This window comes from Volvox carteri (assembly GCF_000143455.1).
Source record: "Volvox carteri f. nagariensis unplaced genomic scaffold VOLCAscaffold_39, whole genome shotgun sequence".
In the NCBI taxonomy this organism is placed as follows: Eukaryota; Viridiplantae; Chlorophyta; class Chlorophyceae; order Chlamydomonadales; family Volvocaceae; genus Volvox; species Volvox carteri.
Window position 1 is genome coordinate 812,461 of NW_003307582.1, and position 21,376 is coordinate 833,836.

At 55.5% G+C, this 21,376-nt stretch overlaps 3 protein-coding genes across 3 annotated transcripts; 2 read left to right on the forward strand and 1 right to left on the reverse strand.

Moving 5' to 3' along the window:
• Positions 1-266: 266 nt before the first annotated feature.
• Positions 267-2,092, reverse strand: VOLCADRAFT_64260 (uncharacterized protein; the record flags this gene model as incomplete). The annotated part of the gene is made up of 4 exons (XM_002953958.1): positions 267-533; positions 988-1,307; positions 1,752-1,836; positions 2,036-2,092. Coding segments are annotated over 4 exons (729 nt in total), but the record flags the coding sequence as incomplete, so codon positions are not given.
• Positions 2,093-4,282: 2,190 nt separating this feature from the next.
• VOLCADRAFT_64280 (uncharacterized protein) lies at positions 4,283-10,626 on the forward strand (the record flags this gene model as incomplete). Its single annotated transcript, XM_002953877.1, has 7 exons — positions 4,283-5,050; positions 5,117-5,140; positions 5,677-5,799; positions 6,608-6,739; positions 7,533-7,699; positions 8,243-8,345; positions 10,390-10,626. 7 exons carry the CDS (start codon positions 4,283-4,285, stop codon positions 10,624-10,626), a joined length of 1,554 nt encoding a protein of 517 aa, XP_002953923.1.
• A 1,625-nt stretch (positions 10,627-12,251) lies between these two features.
• On the forward strand, positions 12,252-19,626 carry VOLCADRAFT_106187 (uncharacterized protein; the record flags this gene model as incomplete). The annotated part of the gene is made up of 15 exons (XM_002953878.1): positions 12,252-12,320; positions 12,821-12,878; positions 13,338-13,513; positions 13,695-13,820; positions 13,949-14,154; positions 14,979-15,108; positions 15,494-15,624; positions 15,822-16,110; positions 16,269-16,373; positions 16,572-16,735; positions 17,340-17,404; positions 17,609-17,721; positions 17,907-18,063; positions 18,593-18,727; positions 18,860-19,626. The coding sequence occupies 15 exons, from the start codon at positions 12,252-12,254 to the stop codon at positions 19,033-19,035; spliced, it is 2,100 nt and encodes a 699-aa protein (XP_002953924.1). The 3' UTR covers positions 19,036-19,626.
• Positions 19,627-21,376: the final 1,750 nt, after the last annotated feature.

A 21,376-nucleotide genomic window follows, 5' to 3' on the forward strand; every position in this document is an offset into this window, starting at 1 on the left:
ACGCATATACATACATACAAACATACACCGGCCAATGCACAAATCGCGCACATCGACTGTCTGTCTCTTTCCCCCCCACAGAAGCCTGGCGGTTCCCCTCCCCCCTCGTTTCTTTCCCTTCTTGCTCCCCCCCCTCTCTCTCGCTCTCTCTTTGATGCTCTCTCTCCCCTCCTGGCCCTGGCCCTGACCCGAACTTGCTTATACTAACTTACCACATACGCTTTTGCACCCCCACCCCACCCGCATTACGCACACATCGCAACCCCTTAGTTCTCAGAAGGGGAAGAGGCCGACCGGGCGCTGTCCAACGCGTGCATCGCCGCCACCGCGGCCTCCGCCGCCGCCTCCGCCGCCGACCGCACCACGTGCAGACGCGCAGCCATCTTCAGGATGCGAACCGCCATGGCCGCTGCGCCGAATCCGTTGTCAATGTTGCACAACGTGATGCCCGGCGTGTTGGTACTAAGGGACGCCAGCAGTGGTGCCATGCCCGCCAGAGCGGCTCCGAAACCGGCGCTGGTGGGAACCGCAATCTGCTCACGGCGTGGAGGTGGTGTCGTCATACCACAGGACGAGGAAACCGAGACCGAGGAGGCGCACAGCCACAGGTCGAATGAAGTCATGGATACGCAGCCATCAGTCATATGGTACGTCACGTGTGAGCTATATGCGGGGGAGTTCTGCTAGGAGCTAGTGGCCGTTGAGGACATCAAGAGCCGCATTGCTGTTTTTAGATATTCCGTTCTGTGTACATGTACATCATCCCCAGACGCTTAAGCAGCCTCCAACCGCCGAAATTAACAAGTGCTACCTAAAGTCAACACCAGTGCCCGTACGCCTGTACAGCATATACGGCACAAGTGAAAATCCACATGCTGTGCGCCTACACGTACCCACGTGGCCGCGTGTGTGGCCTAGTACCTTACCGACCCCCCTTCCCATCAGACAAGACTTGGCGAGGTAAGGAATGTCCACGGGTAGGCTTACCACGGGGCTTTGAGTGATACCCGCCACCAGAGAAGGCAGTGCGCAGTCCGTGCCCGCCACCACAACCACCACATCTGCGGCACGTAAGGACGCCACGTTGGCCAGCAGTCCGTGCAGGTTAGCGGCCCCAACGTCCCGAATCTGAAAGCTGTAAGCGCCCATGTAGTCGCTCAGCACGCGAACCTCCTCCGCAATCGCCTGGTCGGCCGTGTCGGCGGAAACGATCGCCACAGAGCCCGGAAGCCTTCGCGGCTTGGGCAGCTGCTCGGCGGTCGCAGATTTGAGCTTGAGTGTGCGCGCACGGGCGTTGTACTCGACACCTGAAGAGAGTGCAACCAGTGATCGGAAAAAAAGGTTTGCAAAAGTCGAAGGTGCAACGGGCTGGGTTGTCGGATGTAGGATTATTGACGACGACGGCGCATGGCGCAACATGGCGGCGCCGGATGGTTGCTGAGCCACGTGAGGTAGGGGTAAGGTACTACATGCGGGTACGCGGGTTGGTTTAGTATGAGAGTGCTCAGACCTGCGCGACGCATGCCCGCCATGCACGTCTTCTTGAGGATTTTGTTGCCTCTTGACCGGAATACTCAGCACAAAAATTTTGGGCTCCAGAATCGTGAAATATATAAAGTGCGTTCCAGCGCCATTCAATTCATGCGACAGTTGGATTGGTTCAGCCACTTGCACGTTGCTGCAACACAACCAAATCCTGCGCTCTGAAAAATCAGTGTAGATCTCAGTGTAGATATCAAACCGCAACCCACCCGGTGCATGCATGCGCACCGCAGAGTAGGTCGCGGGGTCGATCCGCGCTGCAATCGCCACTCTTTGTCGCTCCGTCAAGCTCATCTACGGGTCCCGGAGGTCAGGGAGGGCAAGCGGGCCAATTGGGGACAGTTGTAGCCTTCAATTAGTGTGGTTTCTACTGTGTGTACTTGGGACACCAGACCGCTTAAACTCTTCAACCTTGAGCAAAATCATGGTTCACATGGCTCTTGTATTGGCTCAAGAACACACCACCGAGGAAAGCGTATGTGGACCTGCTCACCAGTTTCATGGCAATCTGGTCCGCTGACTTCCCAGGGCCCCACACAACCTCGGGAATTTGGTGCGGGTCCGCGGGTGAAGGCGCCAGCGACTCCGCATTAAATTCAGGTGTAAGGTTAAACTGCAGCGGCCATACGAGGAAAACTGGTTGATGCTAAGTTGTTTTCCTGTGCCAGGGGGGTTTCGGTGGGATTCTGGTACAATGGCTGCAGCGCCAGGGAACGCCAACATAACATGTCCTACCTGCGAATGGCTGGATCCATGGCCATTGCCGTTCGCCACGTGAAGATAGGAGTTTTGATGGTCAGCAGTAGAACTAGGTCCGTTAATGCCTGAAGGAAGGAGCGCGTTGCGATAGTCGTGATGGATGTGCTGACCCTTTGCAGTGATTTCGACACGTTGAGCAAGCAAGCAAACTTGGAAGGTGGCCATTCATCGCAATGCAGGCAGGTCGGTTGTGGCCAAAAGTGGCTTGGATGTCGCGTCCGGACAAGCCCGGGCGGCCAAGATCAATGCCAGGAACGCCATGCGATTAGTGCGAGTACAATAGTAATGCGCTTCTACGATGTTTTCGCGTCGTAATCGTGAACGCAGAGTTTACTCGTACTGGCCGGAGGTGTTGGAGCTTACCAAAACTTCTGCGTTGCTCACCTGCCTCGACTGAGGACCGTCCACGTTCGGCACATCTCCGGCGTCCGCCTGCAGTGCGAGCTGGTAAGCGCGTCTTCGTCGCGGCAGGCGAACGCTGGACCGCCAACATTTGTCTTGACCAATAGGGGGAAATGGCAGGTCAGTAGTGATATCACTTGTATGCGTATATATATCCAACTTTATGGGCGCCTTGCAGCAGGCTCAAATAAAGTTGAAGGGTAGGAAAGGCGTGTACGACACTGCCTCGCTTTTGTCGCTTTCAGCTGTAAGCATACTCCCAAGCACAAAATCGACTTCTGATATATGTTTATGTCATGAATCTGCGATTGCATTGTGTCCATCTTAGTTGATGAAGGACTTCGGACAGGCAGAAGTTATCCACGTCAGCATGGTAAAGTGTCACATTCTTACACTGGTGATCGTTTACTATGAAATCGATCATAACGTGACTCTGAAATGTACATGATGTGCCGCATATCTTGTGTAAGCGAAATGCAGCTTAGGTCTAGGTCTTTGCGTTACTGCGTTAGGTACCGTGGCAATAATCCCCAAGCAAAAACAATCCAAAAGACAATGAATACGTGTTACAGCTTAAGCATCATACGGGCATCGCCCGCCTTGAAGATCTCGCTCCTAGCAAACCTGCTTTTCGACTCGACAGCCAACAGATAGAGGCTAATCGTGCACTTGCTAGAGTCTTACGCCTGCGACGCAGTATCATTTAAGTATTTCATTTTCTATGCAGCACTCGTTTTTCTGCGCCATTTCAATTGCTGACCGGGAATCGGTGTCCGATAATCGAAGTCGGGATGAAGAGGAAACCTGGGAAGAGGTATAAAAATGCATAAACCATGGTGATATCCGTAAATTGTTTCTCGTGCTTCCCTTGAGCCACACAGGAAAGCGGCACCAGTGCAGGTGATCGGGAAATCACCGGGCAATCCGGCCACAACGGTTTGAACTCGCGGGAGGTCGAGGGACAGCAGTTGGCAGTGTGACAGTTTTCTTGCAAGGATTGACATGTGCCCATCCCTGGCTCCCCAACCTTGTAATCCCAAACAATGAAACGTGTGCAAAGACGACGACCGTAACTGCTACCAGCTACCAGCTACCCAGGAAATAAGTAATACTCCTATGCCTTCCAAGCGTGAGCCACACGAGTCTGCTGTCTATCACCGCAAGTCGTTCTACTTGTTGGGCAAGGTGCATGCGTCGCCCAAGGTATACTGTGTGCACCTTGAATGCCTGAAGCTCAGTTATTGTTACTTCGGTTAGCAAAGCGGCTTAGACGGCTAGCTGCGAGTTTTGGTGTACTACCAAAGCGGAATGGTTCTTGACCAAAGCCAACTAGGCTTTTTGGTTATGGAGATATCTGTATCTAGTTATAGCTGTCAGTCTAGATGAATGTGTGATATCTAGATGCAATCGGTCACCTTCTGCAGAAAAAAACCTTTTGGCTTGTTTTCCGTTAGTACGGGCCATCCTATTGCTTGTGCCCTGTTACACCAGATAACCTTATGTTTTACTATTGTACGTTGCCCATAGAGCTTCATACGGAGGCTTCCTCTTCGGGTGGCATTTTTCCTTTCGCAATTCAATGATTTCGGCAGTGTCATGGATACCGAGGGGCGTTGCAAAAGCTGTACCGACAGTAGCACAACCAACAGAAGAAGAGATGGAAGCTATGCGGGCTCAGATAGAGGCGGAAGGGGAAGGCGAAGATGATGACGAAGATGACGCCGAGGCTTCCGAAACGGACTCTGACAATATGGATAGCGATGATCCTGCTAAGGACGAGCCTGTGGATGAGGCAGTTGCCCGCGCCCGGGCCGTGGCATCAGCGATGGCCTCTTCGCGAGCCGCCGGCGGCGGCAAATCTTCCGCTGGCACCGGCGGACTAGAAGACGCCATGCGCGAACTCGATATGGACCACTACGACGACGCCGGCGATGACGACGCCGACGTCATCAACCGCGTCCTCGGCACGTCAGGGCGAGCCCGGCTCGAGTACGCTGCCGGCGAGGACGACCCCTACCTAAAACTCGGCGACGACGACAGCGAAATCGAGGACTTCACCCTTCGCCCCACAGACCTCATCATACTCTCCGCCAAAAACGAAGACGACGTCAGCAATTTGGAGGTCTGGGTATACGAGGAGGCCGACGCAAGCGGCGAAGCCAACCTGTACGTCCACCACGAAGTGCTGCTGCCCGCCTTCCCGCTCTGCGTCTCCTGGCTCGACTGCGACCCCGGGGGGGACCCGGCCCGCCGCAATCTGGTGGCGGTGGGCACCCTGGAGCCCGCCATTGAAATATGGGATTTAGACGTGGTGGATACGGTGGAGCCGGTGCTGTGTCTAGGCGGTGTGGATGCAGCAGCCGCAGCAGCAGGGGGCCCAGCGGAGGACGGTGCGGGGGTCACCAGCGGGGAGGAGAAGAAGAAGAAGAAAAAGAAGGTGGGGCGGGATTTGGGGGCGGGGGGGAGAAGTTGGACTGGGGCCCCCATAGGGGCTCTGCGGAAGGTAGTGGGTGGTGTGGGATGAGTCGTGGAGGGACTGGAGGAGGGTTGTACGGGTGTGCCTGCACCTTGGTGAAGCAGGAGGTGGGCTAGGAAGGGAAATCACCAACAAAGGCCGCAGACGCGAACGGCCCAGCAGGCGGTTGTTCTTCGAGTTGAGTTTCTGAACCCAAGCCCAGGCGCAACGACAGTAACCCAGAATTTTGTGCTGTGCGGTGTTGGGCGCGCCGCCGGGTGAAAGCGGGGAACACCGCACCGCACGACAGAAGCCGGGGCAGGGCGAGGGGCCTACATCCACAAAGAGTGCTTCAGGGCTTCGGTGGGGGCCGCCCTTCTCAAACGCCTCGCCGTCTCCCCATGTTGCCCTCATACACTGCTAGTACGCCAAAAACCCATTTTTTGCATAGAATTAGCTTATCGCCCCCGTCACTCCTTCCCTCCCACTTTCCTCTGGGCCCCCGTCTGTCTTCTCAGAAGAAGAAGGCCTCCAAGCCCAAGCTGCAGCCCGGCAGCCACGAGGACAGCGTGTTGGGCCTGTCATGGAACCGGGAGTACCGCAACGTGTTGGCGTCGGGGAGTGCGGACTGCACCGTCAAGGTGGGAGCACGGGGTGCGCGCGGGTGGGTGCGGGTGTGTTGGAGCCGGAGACGGGATTTGGGTTTTGGGGCTGGGGTAGGGTTAGTTTGAGCGGGAATTGAGAATCTAAGCCATGACGAAAGAGAAGGACTTGAGAAGAAGGTGGGGGTGGAGGTGTGGGGGCCGGCAGAACAGCATATCGAAAGCGAAGAGGGAAGGGAAGGACGAAGGAGGGGCATGGTTATGGAATAGCGCCTCGGGGGTATAGAACCCTACCGGGGTGCGGATTAATGGAGTGAGGGAGGTGGGGGAGTAGTAATAGTAGTAGCAGTAGTAGTAGTAGCAGTAGTAGTAGTAGCAGCAGTAGTAGTAGCAGTAATAGTAGTAGCAGTAGTAATAGTAGTAGTAGCAGTAGTAGTTGTAGCAGTAATAGTAGTAGTAGGAGGAGGAGGAGAAGGAGGAGAAGGCTACCGGGGTGGAGGTGGGGCGCGGAGGGAAGGGGAGATTTGATCTGTCCGGGATAGGGGCCGGTGCTTTATGGAGCACTTATTGGCTCCTCTTGTTGGGCATCCTTAGGCGGGCTAGGGCTAGAGTTAGGGCTGGGTACCGCGGGGTTTGGTTCCTGGTTCCTCCTGACCTGCGGTAGTGGCGCTGACGCTGCTGTTGGCGATTGTTGTTATCCAGCATCCAGTTATTGCACGCATCTTCCTCCTGTTGGCGTCCTGATGTAGGGCATCATGTGACCGTTCACCCCTGCCCACTCCCACGACCTGCACACCACCTGCCAGCCCTCCCCTGGACCGCACCTCTCTTGGCTCCCCCCCCCCAGGTGTGGGACCTGGTGAAGGGCGTCTGCGAGCACACCCTGCGGTGTCACACGGACAAGGTCCAGGCGGTGGCGTGGAACCCCGCGGAGTCCCCTGTGCTGCTCACCGGGTCCTTCGACCGGAGCGTGTGTCTGGTGGGTTAGGGGGGAAGGGGGAGTGGGGGGCAAGGGGGGAAGAGTGGGTGTTGGGTAGCTGAGGGGAGTGGGGGGAAGGTAGGAGGGTTGGGGACTTGGGTCTGAAGGGCGCTGATGATGCACAAGGAAGCCGGGGGGTTTGACTGCCCCCATGCTACTGATACTGGTCGAAGGCAGGGCGGAAGGGTAGAGGGTGGGGGAACGAGGATGGAGGAAAGGACTGGACATCGGTCATCATCGGTCGCCATGTCGGGTGGTAATAGTAATGCAATGCCACTCAGACGCTGCGCGCGGGGTGGTTGGCGGGTAAGGAAGGTTTTGGAAGTACGTGGAAATGAGCACGGAAGCGTGGTGTGGTGTGGTGGGCCGTGGTGGAGGGGGGGCCTCCGAACCACGCTGGGGGCTGTGGCGCCTCATTCACCCTCGCCGTAGCGCCAGCCTAACTTCCCACGCACAGTGTGACACCCGAATGGGTCAAGGCTGACTTCTGACTCTCACACCCACGCACCTCGCTCTGGACCCAAACCCCCTGCCCGCCCCAACAACCCTCTCCTCCCCCTCCTCCTCCCGTCTTTTCCTCTTTCGCCCTCCCTTCTAGCCGACATCCTCCCCCGCATAACCCCCTCCCCCTGCTCCAGTGGTTCGTCTCATCCCTCTGGCCCTCCCCCCTGACCCCCTCCTCAGACTTTGGACACCGGCAGAGTCCATAATTTCTGATTTCCTTTGCAGCACGTGATTTCCCCTCATCCCCTCCCCCCTGATCCCTCCCTTCCCCCCCCGATCCTCTGTCCAGGCGGATGCCCGCACCCCCCAGGGTGACCCCGCGCGTTGGCGTGTCTCCGCCGACGTGGAGGCGCTGTGCTGGAACCCGCACGACCCGACCTGCTTCCTGGTGTCCTCTGAGGACGGCATCGTGGCGCATTACGATGCAAGAAAGGGCGCAGGTGGGTGCCTGTCTGAGTGCTTGGGTGGCTCTGCGGGTGGATGGGGGGTAGATGGGTCGCACGTCGCAACCGGGAGCCCGTCCCCCTTTTGACTTTTTTGGTTCATCCCCGAAAGGGGAAGCTGCTGTGCGAGCACTCAGCTGTCAAGTAAGTCTGTTACAGGGGTGAAGCGAGGACTGAAGCAAAGCGAGGCTTGTTTCGCTGCTGGGTTATGTGGGCTGGCTGCTTGGCTGTGAGGGTGGATGGGTGGGCGGATGGACGAGCAAACTTCTGTCCGGAGGCCCGAATGGGAGTTGCATAGCATCGGTTTCTGAGGCTTCATACATCTTTTACTACATCGTGCAGCAGCCCATTCAGATGCTAAAAAGAGAGGACTGAATGCACATAAGTTGGATCATACATCCAGCTTTGTTTTTGCCTTCATTTATGCTCAACACGTGCGCTACAGCCTTTTGTCGTTTCTTCCTCCACTATGCTTTTACCCTTCGAGTAATTAGCTTCAACCGCGCATTCATCCCTCCCTTCCTCCCTCCCTCTTAACAACCCGCACTGCAGGCAGCGCCTCGTTGTTCCGGTTGTCCGCCCACGACAAGCCCGCCTGCACGTTGAGCTTCTGTCCGGCGGTGCGCGGGCTTCTGGCCACGGGCTCTACAGACAAGAAGGTGTGTGCGTGTGTGCGTAAAGGGGGCCTCCGCGGCCTGGTTAGAGCCCGAAAGCGGCCCTGCAGGAAGAGAAGGGGAGAGAGAGAGAGGGAGGGGGGGGAAAGACGCAGAGAGAGCGCATAAGGGGAGGAGGGGCCAAATCATGCGAGCCTTTCTCTCTTCCCCGCGCGGCAGTCATTTGCGCGGCCTGATGCCGCGGCGTGTTCATTTCACAATTTTCGTCTCATGTGGGTGGGCTACAGCGGCTTCCCCGGGTGCTGAGCTTGCAACCTTGGTTGCTTCACGTGAACATGTACAGCACAGTACGGCACAGTAAGTTTACATCTAGGGTTTTTAACTTCCTTAGATGGAAATATTATCTCAACTAAACTTCCTTAGAAACTAATTAGGTTTAGTTGAGAAGTTTAGAAATCTCAACTAAGGTTTCGGCTACTTTCTGGCGGAAGGGTCGTTTAGGCTGAAACTTAGGAATTAGAATCCCCATTTGCTGCTTATTAACGATAATTCAATAGTTTTGCGCTGCGTTGAGTGTGCGCAGCGAAAGGTGCTCAGTTGGCACACGGGGCAAGGGACCCACGGGACACCACCGCCTGCAAGCCACTGCACACCCATGGAAACGAGCATTACATAGCAAGTAGCAAGCCCCTAAACGCTCCAAAGAACACAGCGATTGGCAAACTGCTGAACTGCACACCACGACACCAGGCACCACGTGCCAGTCGGTGTACCCCGCCGCCCATTACACACGCGCGCTCTTCTCATCCTCTGCAGCCAGCAGAGTCATCACCACCTCCTCGTCCGACAGGCGGCTGCCCTTGCCCTTGTTGGAGTCGTCGTTCTGGCGAATGTAGATGAGCTTCTCCGCCCGCTCCTGCGCCAGGCGGTTGCGAGCCTTGCTGAAAATGTTGCCCCACCGCGACCAGTGGTCGTGTGCATGCGCAGTACACGGTCCGCCACGTTCGCCAGTGCTGGGTACTGCACGGACATGTGCCGCGACCAGAACATTAGCCGCGCTTCAATGCCCGCGATCTGCACTGACACTGTGGTGGAATTGCCGGCCTTGCTCTCCACAGTCTTGCGCGCGGTCAGCACCTCCATGTGCTCCTTGCAGTCGTCGGGGACGCCCATTAGGGCGAGCGTGCCCCACTCAGAAAGCATCTCCTGAAACACAGCAGGCGTTGGAGAAGGAGGTGAAACACAACAGCCTGTTTAAAACACGATGCAATCTCACGTGCTGTCAGCAGCTAGATAGGATTGATGGCGCTCACCAAGAACAACACGCCAGTGCTGCAAACACACCTTGTCCGCCCGCCGGTCCTCTTCCGTTGCACCCTCACCGTTGCCCGCATACACCTCAGCCGCCAGCTTACGGGCGTCCTTCCGCTCCTCCTTGCTGAGTGAAACGGCGGAAACCAGTTGTCCCCGCCATTCAGCTGAACGAAGTTGATGGGGTCGAGGGCGTGGGCGAGCGGGACAAGCGCGTTGGACAGAGTGCTCCCACGCCGCTGCTCGTACACGCTCTGCACACCCACAGCCTCCTTGTTGCCCCGCGGCTTCACCATCATGTCGGGGTTTTGCTTGTCAAACTCCGCGAAGTGCGCGTCCAGAGCGCGCTGCACCTTCAGAACCTGTCCAATGGACGGCCTGTCGCCCTCGAACTGGTGAATGGCGTCGCTGACTGGCTGCATGAGGGTGGCGTACTTCTTGCTGTTGGCATAGATGTCCCTGTACGGCGGCATGCTCTAACTATTGGATGAGTCCTCAGACAGCTTGTTCTAAAGTTTCTCAGGACTACCTAAGGTCGCTCCTCAGGTTTCGGAGCTGCCGTACAACTAAGGCGCCAAAAAATCCCATGTAATATCTCAGTTTAGTTTCTAAAGTTTCTCATCTAAGTTTAGAAGTTTAGGTTTAGATGACTTCCAACCCTGTTTACATCTAATCAGGACTGCATGTTCCATACACAGATACGTCCAACACTCTGCTTCCCTCTATTTCCCCAACCTCCTCCTCGGCCTCGCATCCCCCGCCCCACCCGGGCGAGCAGGTCAAGCTGTGGGACCTGGCCGGCAATGCGCCCCACCTCGTGTGCACCCAGGACCTCAACACGGGGGCGGTATTCTCGGCGGCCTTCTGCGGGGATGCGCCGTACTTGTTGGCGGCGGGAGGGGCGGGCGGGGAGGTGGTGGTGTGGGACGTGCGCGCTCACTCCGCAGTCGCGGCCAAGTACCCTGCCTTTGCTGCCACCTTGCCTGCAGGCGCCTCGCAACAGGAGGACGACTAGGCGGGCAGGGCAAGGGGGCTTTGGGCGAAGGGGACTAAAGGGGCCGCTATAGGCCAACAGGGGCGCCAGGTGGGGGGGAGGTGGGGTGGGTGGGAGGGAGGCGCTTTCTAGGTTTGAGGGAGGGGCGTTTGAAGGAGCAGAGGAGAGGGGTTCCTGGCAGAGGGCTGGGGGCAGGAGAGAGATGTGAGTGGCCGGCGTGTTATCTGGAAGTTATATGTGGAGAGGGAAGGATGAGGGGATGGCGGCAAGGTGAGGAGGGAAACGTGTTGGGAGCTTGTCTGTTTGGGATGTGTGTGGGGGGGGGGCCCGACATGTCGTAGCTTGTGGGGTATTGGGGTATGACTGCAACTTGTACAGAACATTGACTTGTGGGTGGCTGGGGGTGCATTATGAGACCACTGTCAGGGAGATGGGGGGGAGAAATCGCCCTGCTTGCTGCATGAGAGGCAGCTGTGGGTTCGGGATCACATTTTAATGTTGGGGGAAAGGTCTTGACACAAGTTTTGGCAGGACGCTTGCGTGTGCCATGTTTGTTGTTTTGTCTTCGCCCGGGTGGCGCGTGATGGCGGCGGCTGACGAATGTAATATATACTCAGACAAATTGCTTTCTTACTTTTGCGATGAGTGGGGTCGGGAGCAGGGTATGAGGGGCTCGTAGGAAACCTTTTCGGGTCCCGTCGCGTGGTGCCTCACGGGATGAGAGTTATTGTCGGGGGAAGTGGGGGAGGGGGGGGGATTACGTTCGCGCTCAGATCTGGGGATATGGTTTCATGGCCTGGTGTGTGGTGTGCGGCGTTTGCTGTGAGGCTGTGCACAGGAACCCACTTCCACGCGCGGGGCCGTCACCCTCAAGGGGTAATGCTATCCGGATGTAATCGGGACTGTATACCGATGTAAATGCATTTATATACTGTTTCTTTTATTGTTTCGGTTCACGTACTTAATCGCTCTTTCAGAAACACAAATGGCAATAAATTGGCACCGCGAATGTCCTCAAGGCCCGCGAGCTGTGGGTGCTAGTGGACGAAGCCAGTGCAGCGGAAAGGGCTGAGATACGGTTCAGGTGCGAAATTGCATCAGCGACCGTTAGCTGGACTTGAAGAAGGTTGGGGGACGGGGCAAGTGGTGCAATGTGTTGAGGCAACGGATTAAGGCGTGGGCGGATTAGGACTGGGTTACAACAGCCTTAGAGCCAGTGGTAGCCCGTAAGCCGTAAAACGGGTTTGGGACAGCTGATGCCGGCGGCTCTGACACTGTACCACAAAAAGGGATCGGATGGGCGATTGGCGGTCGACTCCTCCGTAGCAATGTTGCCGTAATCCACCGTACTGTACGATCGATAAAACGTTTGAAAAAGATAGACAGGCCCCAAGATCTTTCATTTTTCAATACAGCCGGATGGCTGCTCCAATAACACAATAAATAACGTTGCAGGTGCAGAGTTGCTGCAGGCTTTCGCCGCCATCTGCTTGTAGGCCTTCACTTAAGAATTGTATCCTCAACCTGCTTAAGCTCTCTGATAGATCTCAGAGGCGACTAAAAGGAGACCGCCGCCTTGGGCGGCGCTGTGGCCCGCGCGCCATCTAGGGTAAGGACGGCCGCTTTGCCTAAGAGGAATTACCATAATGGCCGTTGACGAGGAGAAAAAGAAGAAGAAGGACAAGGAAGAGAAGAAGGAAAAGAAGGAAAAGGAGGTGAGGTGTGATTCTTTTGCGGCGGCAATACATCAAAGGGAAACTTTTCATTTATCCAATTGGTATGCCCGTGGTGGAAAATACCTATTAAGAAACGCATTTCGTTGGCTGTCAATTTTGTAGATATTGGCTGCTCAAATTGGAGGGGGGAGGTTGGCGTTTAGTTGTTTGTTTGCTTGGCAGTGGCCTCGGTTAATTCTAAACCTTATTCTGAGCCTAACTTAAACGGGATTGCGGTCTCCTTCGCAACGTTTCTAATTTGAAACGGGAAGCTGTGCTACTTATCGCAGGAATGTGGGACTAGGGTGCAGGCTCTGTGTGGGAATGGTACACGTTGGGCTTGCTTGGACTCCTGACAGTAGCACGATATGCAGGGTTCCAAGTTACTGTCATTTGACCTCAAAAAAACCCTCAAAAACCCACACGCTGCAGACATAGCCTTCGACGCATAGTTACGATACGGAAACCCTTAACATCGTTGGCCATGCATTGTTGCGCAGGATAAGCCAAAGAAGGAGAAGGGGGATAAGGAGAAGGGGGATAAAAAGGAGAAGTCAGGTAGGTTTAGTTGCGTAAGCTGTACAGGTTCTCTTTGCGCAACGTTGTTCAAGAAGCAAGGGTGAAAATAGTCTGGAATTTCTGGCCATGGCCGGGAGGCGCGACATCAGCCTGGGAAGCCCTGCATGCACGAGCATGGCGTACCTACATACGATGTTATGCGAATCGTTCTTAAGCCTGGACCCAGATGAGATGTGTAGAATCCAAGGTGTTTTCTTTGCCGTACCGGTTCACGGTGGGCAGAGTAAGACGTAGTGGTTGGGCTGTGGGATGCAGAGGCCAGCTAGCAGCACTCGGGCGCGCAGTACATTCGCGTGAATCTATGACACCTTTCCTCCTGGCTGCACATACCCCCGACAGAGAAATCTGACAAGAAGAAGGACAAGGATGGGCCCAGCACATCAAACCGGCCCGTGAGCGCTCGTGCACCACCTCCACCGCCCGGTCGGGGCCCTCCAGGCCGCGGTGCTCCTGTCGCCAAGCAGGCTCCGGCGAATGACTACCTAGCAGGCATTGATCTTCCCTCTTCCGATGAGGATGATGATTTCGAGGAGCGGGGCCGTGTGGATGAGGAGGCAACACGCGCACCTATCATGGCGGGGACCAGCCGCGACAACAAGAAACTGGCGGATAAGGTGAGGGATACAACCAGTGTTACAAAACCCCATTAATTGCGGATCGAGGGTTCTGGCAAACGGCATGGAAGCGTAGCTGCAAACGTTGGAGCCTTGTCCCGGTTCAGTTGTTGCGGTAAGGGATCTTTTGGTCTTCATCCCTACTTTGCTGCTCTTGATTGCCATCCCTACCTGGCTGCAGGAACGAAAAGCTCTAGAAGCAGCCGTACGCGCCAAGGAGGATGCGCTTCGAGAAGACGAGAATGTCTTTGATGTGTCTTACGAGGGCATGGGAGATGACGTGTCTGCCACAGCGACGGACGTAAAGGTACGTCAGAGGAGGATTCTTACAAGATTGTCTGCTTTCGGGCAGTGACGTTGCCCCACCTAATTGTTTGTCATGCCCATACGTAAGTATGACACCTTACATCATCTTGTCTTTTCTTCTTCACCCAGGTCCAAAACCTGACGATTCGTGCCAAAGGCAAGCTGCTTCTGGAGAACACGGCTGTTACCGTCGCGGCAGGGCGTCGCTATGGGCTTGTGGGCCCGAACGGTCGTGGCAAGTCGACCCTATTGCGGCTAATGGCCCGCCGGCAGATCCCTGTGCCCCTGAATATTGATGTCCTGCTTGTGGAGCAAGAGATTGTGGGCGATGACAGGTGAGCACTTTTCGGTGGAACGCTAAGCTTGCCTCAAAAACACGGGACATTAAAGGTCAGACAGCAAGGCCTCGTAGTCCCCCGGCGATTCTTGTTGCCGGGAGTATTCCAGGACCAGTGATTCCTTGCTATAACAATATTCCACGCATCTGGCACACTGGCCGTCCGCATTTAACCGGGCAGGCACGGTGACTTGGATGGGGAGACAACTGCTCAGATTTTCCTTAGGGTTTTGGGGTTTAAAACCCTATAACCCTAAGGACTCCGACATTGCTTGTATGCACAGATTGGTCCAATCATGCAAGGCCTCGTAGTCCCCCGGCGATTCTTGTTGCCGGGAGTATTCCAGGACCAGTGATTCCTTGCTATAACAATATTCCACGCATCTGGCACACTGGCCGTCCGCATTTAACCGGGCAGGCACGGTGACTTAGATGGGGAGACAACTGCTCAGATTTTCCTTAGGGTTTTGGGGTTTAAAACCCTATAACCCTAAGGACTCCGACATTGCTTGTATGCACAGATTGGTCCAATCATGCAAGGCCTCGTAGTCCCCCGGCGATTCTTGTTGCCGGGAGTATTCCAGGACCAGTGATTCCTTGCTATAACAATATTCCACGCATCTGGCACACTGGCCGTCCGCATTTAACCGGGCAGGCACGGTGACTTAGATGGGGAGACAACTGCTCAGCATTTTCCGCACGGTTTTGGGGTTTAAAACCCAACTGGATGTAACACCCCCGTGTTGTTAAACCATATCGTGCTGAGTTGGCGATGGTCCAAATAAAACGTTGGACGTAACGTTTGTGATGGACTGACCACAGGACCGCACTTCAGGCCGTAGTGGAAGCGGACGTGGAGCTCATGCGGTTGCGGGAAGAGGAGAAGGATCTTATGGACCAGCTACAGGATGAAGAAAAACAACCCGAAGACTTCGACCACGACACGGCGCAGGTATATTTGGTTTCATGTGCGGAAGCAGCACGTCTTCACCGCCGTTAAAAGTAATGGTCGCCTAGAACTTGCACGCCCATGTTGCTGGGCACTATGGGTGTCCTTTTGAGGATGTCCGCATGAGTGTGCTTCACGAGGGTGTTATAACTTGTGAAATGGTCGTATACGAGGTCTTTGTTATGCTTAATATTCTTGAGTGGTTGGGAAGTGGTGGCTGCATGGACAATCTCTCGATATACGGAGTTGGAAATTCCTCTTGCGCAGCGCATGGGAGATCCCACTACTGAGGACGGCGTGGGGCTGTTGAGAACCAGTTTTGATGCTATTATGTGATTGTTGTGAGGAGTTGCGTTTACTATGTCGGCTGGCTGGATTGTCCCGGCAGGAACGCTTGAACGAGATATATGAGCGCATGGCCCAGATCGGTGCGGCGAGCGCTGAGTCTCGTGCCTCAAAAATTCTCCACGGTCTTGGTTTCACGGAGGCAATGCAGAAGCGGGCAACACAATCTTTCAGGTGAGAGACCAATCAGGATAGGTCTCCCCTTCTTCCGTTCATGTATGAGCTCATGCAGAACTCGCGCTTGTATGCCTGAGTCGATTAGGCATTCATGTTGCGTAGTTAGCGTCTCGCTATTGACACGGTCTGTGAAAACACAGCTGACAAGTTGTATCTGTCCCCCACACAACCCTGGCGGCGGCCATGGACTTCAGTGGCGGCTGGCGCATGCGCATATCCCTCGCCCGCGCCCTTTACATCCAGCCAACGCTGCTGCTGTTGGATGAGCCCACGAACCACTTGGACCTTCGCGCGGTACTTTGGCTGGAGGAGTATCTGATGCGCTGGAAGAAGACACTCATCGTTGTCTCGCACGACCGCGACTTCCTCAACTCAGTTACCACCGATATCATTCACCTGCACGACAACAAGCTGCACCAATATCGTGGGAATTTCGCGCAGTTTGAGGAGATGTATGAACAGAAGCGACGCGAGGTCAATAAGGTAGATTTTCACACTAGTGCTTGTGAGTTTGGGGTATGGGATCTGCGTGTAGAAGACGATAGGCACGTGTAGTGAGGGCGCATAGGTGCGACATGAATCAACGGCTGGGGTCGTTGTGGTTGTGCTAGTGTAAGCTGGTCATTCTCCTTCTATTGCAGGCTTATGAGAAGTATGAGAAGCAGCTCAAGGCAGCTAAAAGCGGTGGCGGAAAGGACGCCAAGGCGAAGGCGGAGAAGGTCACGAGCAACGCTACGAAAAGCCAGGTGGGAAATACTGGCAGGCCCACTTATATTGTGTTACTGTGTCGCGCTGTTGGTTTAGCCAGCGCGGCATCTAGCGCGGGCCAACTTGTAGTGTCTGCTGGTCCTGTCTTGATGTAAGCTGGTACCGGGTTGACTGTATGGACCGGGTGTTGTGCACCTTTTTTACTCCGGTTGTTAACCTGGCAATGTTGCTGACAGGCCAAGCGGAGAGGCAATGTTGCAGACGACGGTGCATCCAGCTCTGCCGCATCTGCACCACAACGCTGGTCTGACTACACGGTGGAGTTCCACTTCCCGGAGCCCACGGAGCTGCCCCCGCCGCTCATTCAGCTCATCGATGTGGACTTCAAGTATCCGGGGAGGTACGTCGGCATCCGGATATGTCGGGTTGAAGAGATGCTTCCTGTTTCAATTTTCCTGACGGTTAAAAGGCGCGTGTCCTTTGGAAAGCCTGCATTCCTTGTATTAGCTTTAATGGGCTGGCGGAGGCCTAGGAACCAAGGTAAAAAAAGGCAGGAATAGCGCGCACCGTCGTAACTGGCGGCGAGGGGGTCGAGTCATGCACAGGCTAGGCAAAAGTCATCCGGGTGGTGAGGTGCGATGATGACTATTCGCTCTTACGCCTCATACTTCGCTGAGACCAGCGGTCGCTGAGGACAACTACCAAGAGCCTGAGCACGCCTACCTATAGCCGTATGATTTATGGACGTATAAGCTGCCTGGCACCCATAGCTTGCGGGCAGCTCAAATAGACATGCTGTGAAAGGGGTGCGATGATGACTATTCGCTCTTACGCCTCATACTTCGCTGAGACCAGCGGTCGCTGAGGACAACAACCAAGAGCCTGAGCACGCCGGTTACGTGGTTTGTGTATTGTGCGGCGGGGCTGTAGTCTTGCTCGACGTCAGCGATCGACCAAACTTTAGCGAACCTTCTCATGCTGATCGCTTCCTTCATTGGCCGTAGGGACGACTTCGGGCTCAAAGGCGTCAATATGGGCATGGACATGGGCTCGCGGATCGCGATCGTGGGTAAGTTTACGGCTCCATCCAGAACGGCATGGCGAGGTCTATTGTACGTTTTTTTAGTTATAAAGGGGAGTGGGGATGGGGTCGCAGATGTTCAGGTTGCATGCGTCGCTTTCAAAACGTTCTATGAGTGGCGCAAAAGCCCTTGCGGGTGTGAGCTCTAAGGGATACATTAAAACATCATGGCCTGCCGTTGCTCTGCTCCAGGTCCCAACGGTGCAGGCAAGACGACTCTGATGAACCTGCTGTCGGGTGATATCTCGCCAGTCAACGGCGAGTCCCGTCGCAGCCATAAGCTACGCATCGGGAGGTACGCACAGGTGGGTGTACACGAGAAGCCGGCTGGCGATCATTTCCATTATTTCCAAACATTTTTTCTTGGTGAATTTGTCTGACGCGAACAATGGATATTCCATGCCCACGCACATGCATGCCTCCGTACACGGCCTTCATCGTAACACCGTATTGCTCTTGAGCGTAGCTTACCCTGCCTGTCCCTCTGCAGCATTTCGTTGATGCGCTGTCTTTTGACGAGAACCCCGTGGAGTATCTGCTGAGTAAGTACCCCACCGCGGGCTTGAAACCGGAGGGCATGCGCGCTATGCTTGGGCGCTTTGGTCTGAGTGGGCAACACCACCTCACGCCCATCTGCAAACTATCCGGTAGGTTTCGGGGCTCATGCTGTGTGGGCTCTGGTTTTGCTTGGCTTCCTTTACGTCTGGACAGGTGCCCGACGAGATGTTGGGTGCGGAGGGAAGAGGCTGGTGGTCTTATCCAGGGTTTGGTAGGGAAACGAAGGGCTTAGTAACGAAGGGCGTGGACTGGTGGCGCTGATGCAAACAGTTATTTCAGTCTCATACTTCGCAAAGGCCCTGTGGCCTATGCTGAGAAACCTTTCTCTCTGAGCCACCATTATCTAGCGGGTCGGGTGGTGAGCCTGCTTGGAGCGTACCGGTCGCTGTGTCATGTTAGTCCGGCGTTTCCATCTATGCACAGAAAGTAGTATGAGGGCATCGCATTGCGCAGCCGTTGACTTGCTGTCCATGTTGGTGCTCTTGGCAATGCAGCATCAACCCGTGCATTGGGGCCCTATGTTTCCAGAGAACTTGTAAGGCAGCATATTGGACCGCGCATACCATGGATAGTCTTACATGACCGTGACGTCCTATTTGCTTTGACTCCCTGGCACAGGTGGTCAAAAGGCGCGTGTGGTGTTTACCTCGATTGCGCTCATGCAACCCCACATCCTCCTGCTGGATGAGCCTACTAACCATCTGGATATGCAGTCCATCGACGCGCTGTGCGACGCGATCAGCGAGTTTGAGGGTAGGTTGCCATCCGAAAAAACGGCTGCGTATCCTAGAACGCTATTTTGAAACCGTTTTGCGCTTTTTGACTAATGCTTATTACACGACATACTTCAGACTCGGTAATTAATTGACGTCATTGACGCTGCAGGGGGCGTTATCGTTATCAGTCACGACGCGCAGCTGCTGTCACGGCTGTGCGAGGACGAGGAGCGCAGCCAAGTGCTCGTGGTGGAGGACGGCAAGATTCGGCAGTACGCTGGCGACTTCGAAGACTACCGAGCGGAACTCATTCGTGAGATCACTGCTGAGCTGGATGAGGAATAAAAGGGGGGACGGCCAAATCTGTTTCCGGGTGCCACGCACGGCAAGGGGGCGGAGGAGGGTGAGAGTATTGATTGTGCTATGTTGCAGGATGCAGCAGCAGGGTTTTCGAGTGGGGAGCCGTCAGTTAAGCGAGGAGAGGGGACTGTCCGAGGTCGTAGCGCATGAGAGCTGTATGTCCGGCAGCTAATGCATGCCCAGAGGCCACTTGCCCGCGGGTGTACGTAACTCCTTGACCAGTTTTGGGCGGGGCCTTCAAACATGGAGATGTTCGGTCAGATGAGTGCGAGATTGTGGCATTGGCTGGACAGGAAGTATGCATGGTCTCTGAAGGGGGTTTGCTTCTTAGGTAGCGATGAGGGCTGGGTGCATTAGGTTTACGTCTGCGAAGCGGGTGGAGTGATTGGTGCGCTTGCGATTTCCGACCGTGAGGGGAGTGTGGGTATGTGTGCGGAGAGGGTGCGTGGCCATATTGCGATATGACTGAAATCTGCGTGCTGTTATGACTAGTAAGGTTTGGGGAGCGTTTGTTCACGGCCTGAATTGGGTTCTTCCCGTGCAGTAGGTAATACCTGTAAGAACTCAGTCAACCACAAGGACCTTCACCGCCTTCGAAACGGCATAGTTGCGAGCTTAATTACTTCCTGGGATTTGTACAACTTTATGTTGCCTTATTGATTTGAGTTACTTGCAATTTGGGTATCCGTCAACGAAGGAACATCCCTGGGACCGCGGAACCCCTGAGTCTGCAGAGCCATCACACAAAGTAGTAAAGCCAAAATGTATGTGAGTACATACTAGCATGCTTGAGAAAAACTTGGGCGCTCATGCACACTTGTTCAGTGCACAAATGCACGACGTTGTGCGGCAGTTGAGTCAGAGGTTGGGGGAGACGGTTGAATGTTTACTGGCTCAGCAGACCCTTGATCGTTTTGTAATAGGTTGAGCGTTCAAAGCCAAACCTTGCATCCGGAATAGGCCAAGGTTCTAGCTCGAAGGGCTGACGACTAGTTTTTCCCTTCACAGAGCCTTTTACACAATGGACGTTTTCTTTGACAACTATTCCTCTGAACATTACTGCATCCTCTTGGAGTGGGTCGGAGCACAGGCTGAAACAGTCCGAAAGATACCCGGCTCATCCTTCACCTGCCTACAATTCGGCATGGAATGAAACAAGGGGTAGTTGAGAACCACTACTGGAGGGAAAAAGGATGGAGGATGATACCGATGTGTTGGAAGGCATCGACAACTCGCTCCGCCATTTCAAGGCGCTGTCCCAGGTACCTCATGGATATTGTGCCGCTTGCACAACACAACATGCTGATCACTTCATTTAGGCGGGCTGTCTGCCTCCATTCCTTGTCGTGCATGTACCAACGGTCGGCTCACATAAGAACCTTAACCAAAAACGCAGGCGTTGGATGAGCAGCTGCGGAAACGGCAGCAGCAGCCAAAATGGGACCCCGCTTTGGCTCGCATGGCAGCTACTAACCCACCGACAGGGGAGGCCGATGGGGAAGCTGGAGTAGCATATGCAGACGCACATGGCGGAGGCGGCGCCGTTGCAGTTGAATTCGAAACCCCTGCAACACTCGCCAATCATGCACTGCCTTTGCCTTCGGCCGCAACACAGCCGCAACCCCTTCCCCAGTCACAGCCGCCAGACACCGGGCGTGTGCGGTTCAAATCCATGACCGGCACCCCCCAATCCACACCACCGTATCGCCATAACGCCGCCGCCGTGCCCAGCCGGCCCTCTGCGCTGGTGAGCGCGCAGCCCATGACGCCGCCAACTCGGCCAGCCTTGCCCGTGCAGCTCAGCGTCCCCGTCCCTGCACCCGCAGCGGACTACACCTCCCTTCTCCGGAGCACCTTAGAAAGCCCTCATGACAGCGGAGGAAGCACCGCTACTGCCACTCCCCTATCCTCTCCTTCCCGACGGCTGTCACGTCCCGGCATGATCACTGGCACCACGACCGTGCCGACGGTTGCTGCAGCGCTGGCCGCCGCGGCGGCCGCCGCCGCTGGTCCAGCGGCAGCGGCCGCTGCCACCAGCCCTCCATCCACAGTCGTCGTCTCGACATACACCGTTAGTCGCCAGGAGGCCACAGCCGCAGCAGCGGCGCAACGCACCGCCGTTGCCGCCGCAGCGACAAGTGTCCTTGGCAACAGCAGTAGTAACCCCTCCATCCTCGCCGGGCAGGTACAATACCGCGCGCTGCTGGCGGCGGCGCAAGCCGCCAACCGCGACGGCGGCGCCCGCTTACGGGCTTTCCATGCGGAAATGGAGGAAATCGACGCAGAAATTGACGCGTATGTGGGCGATTACAAATTTGAGCAGTAC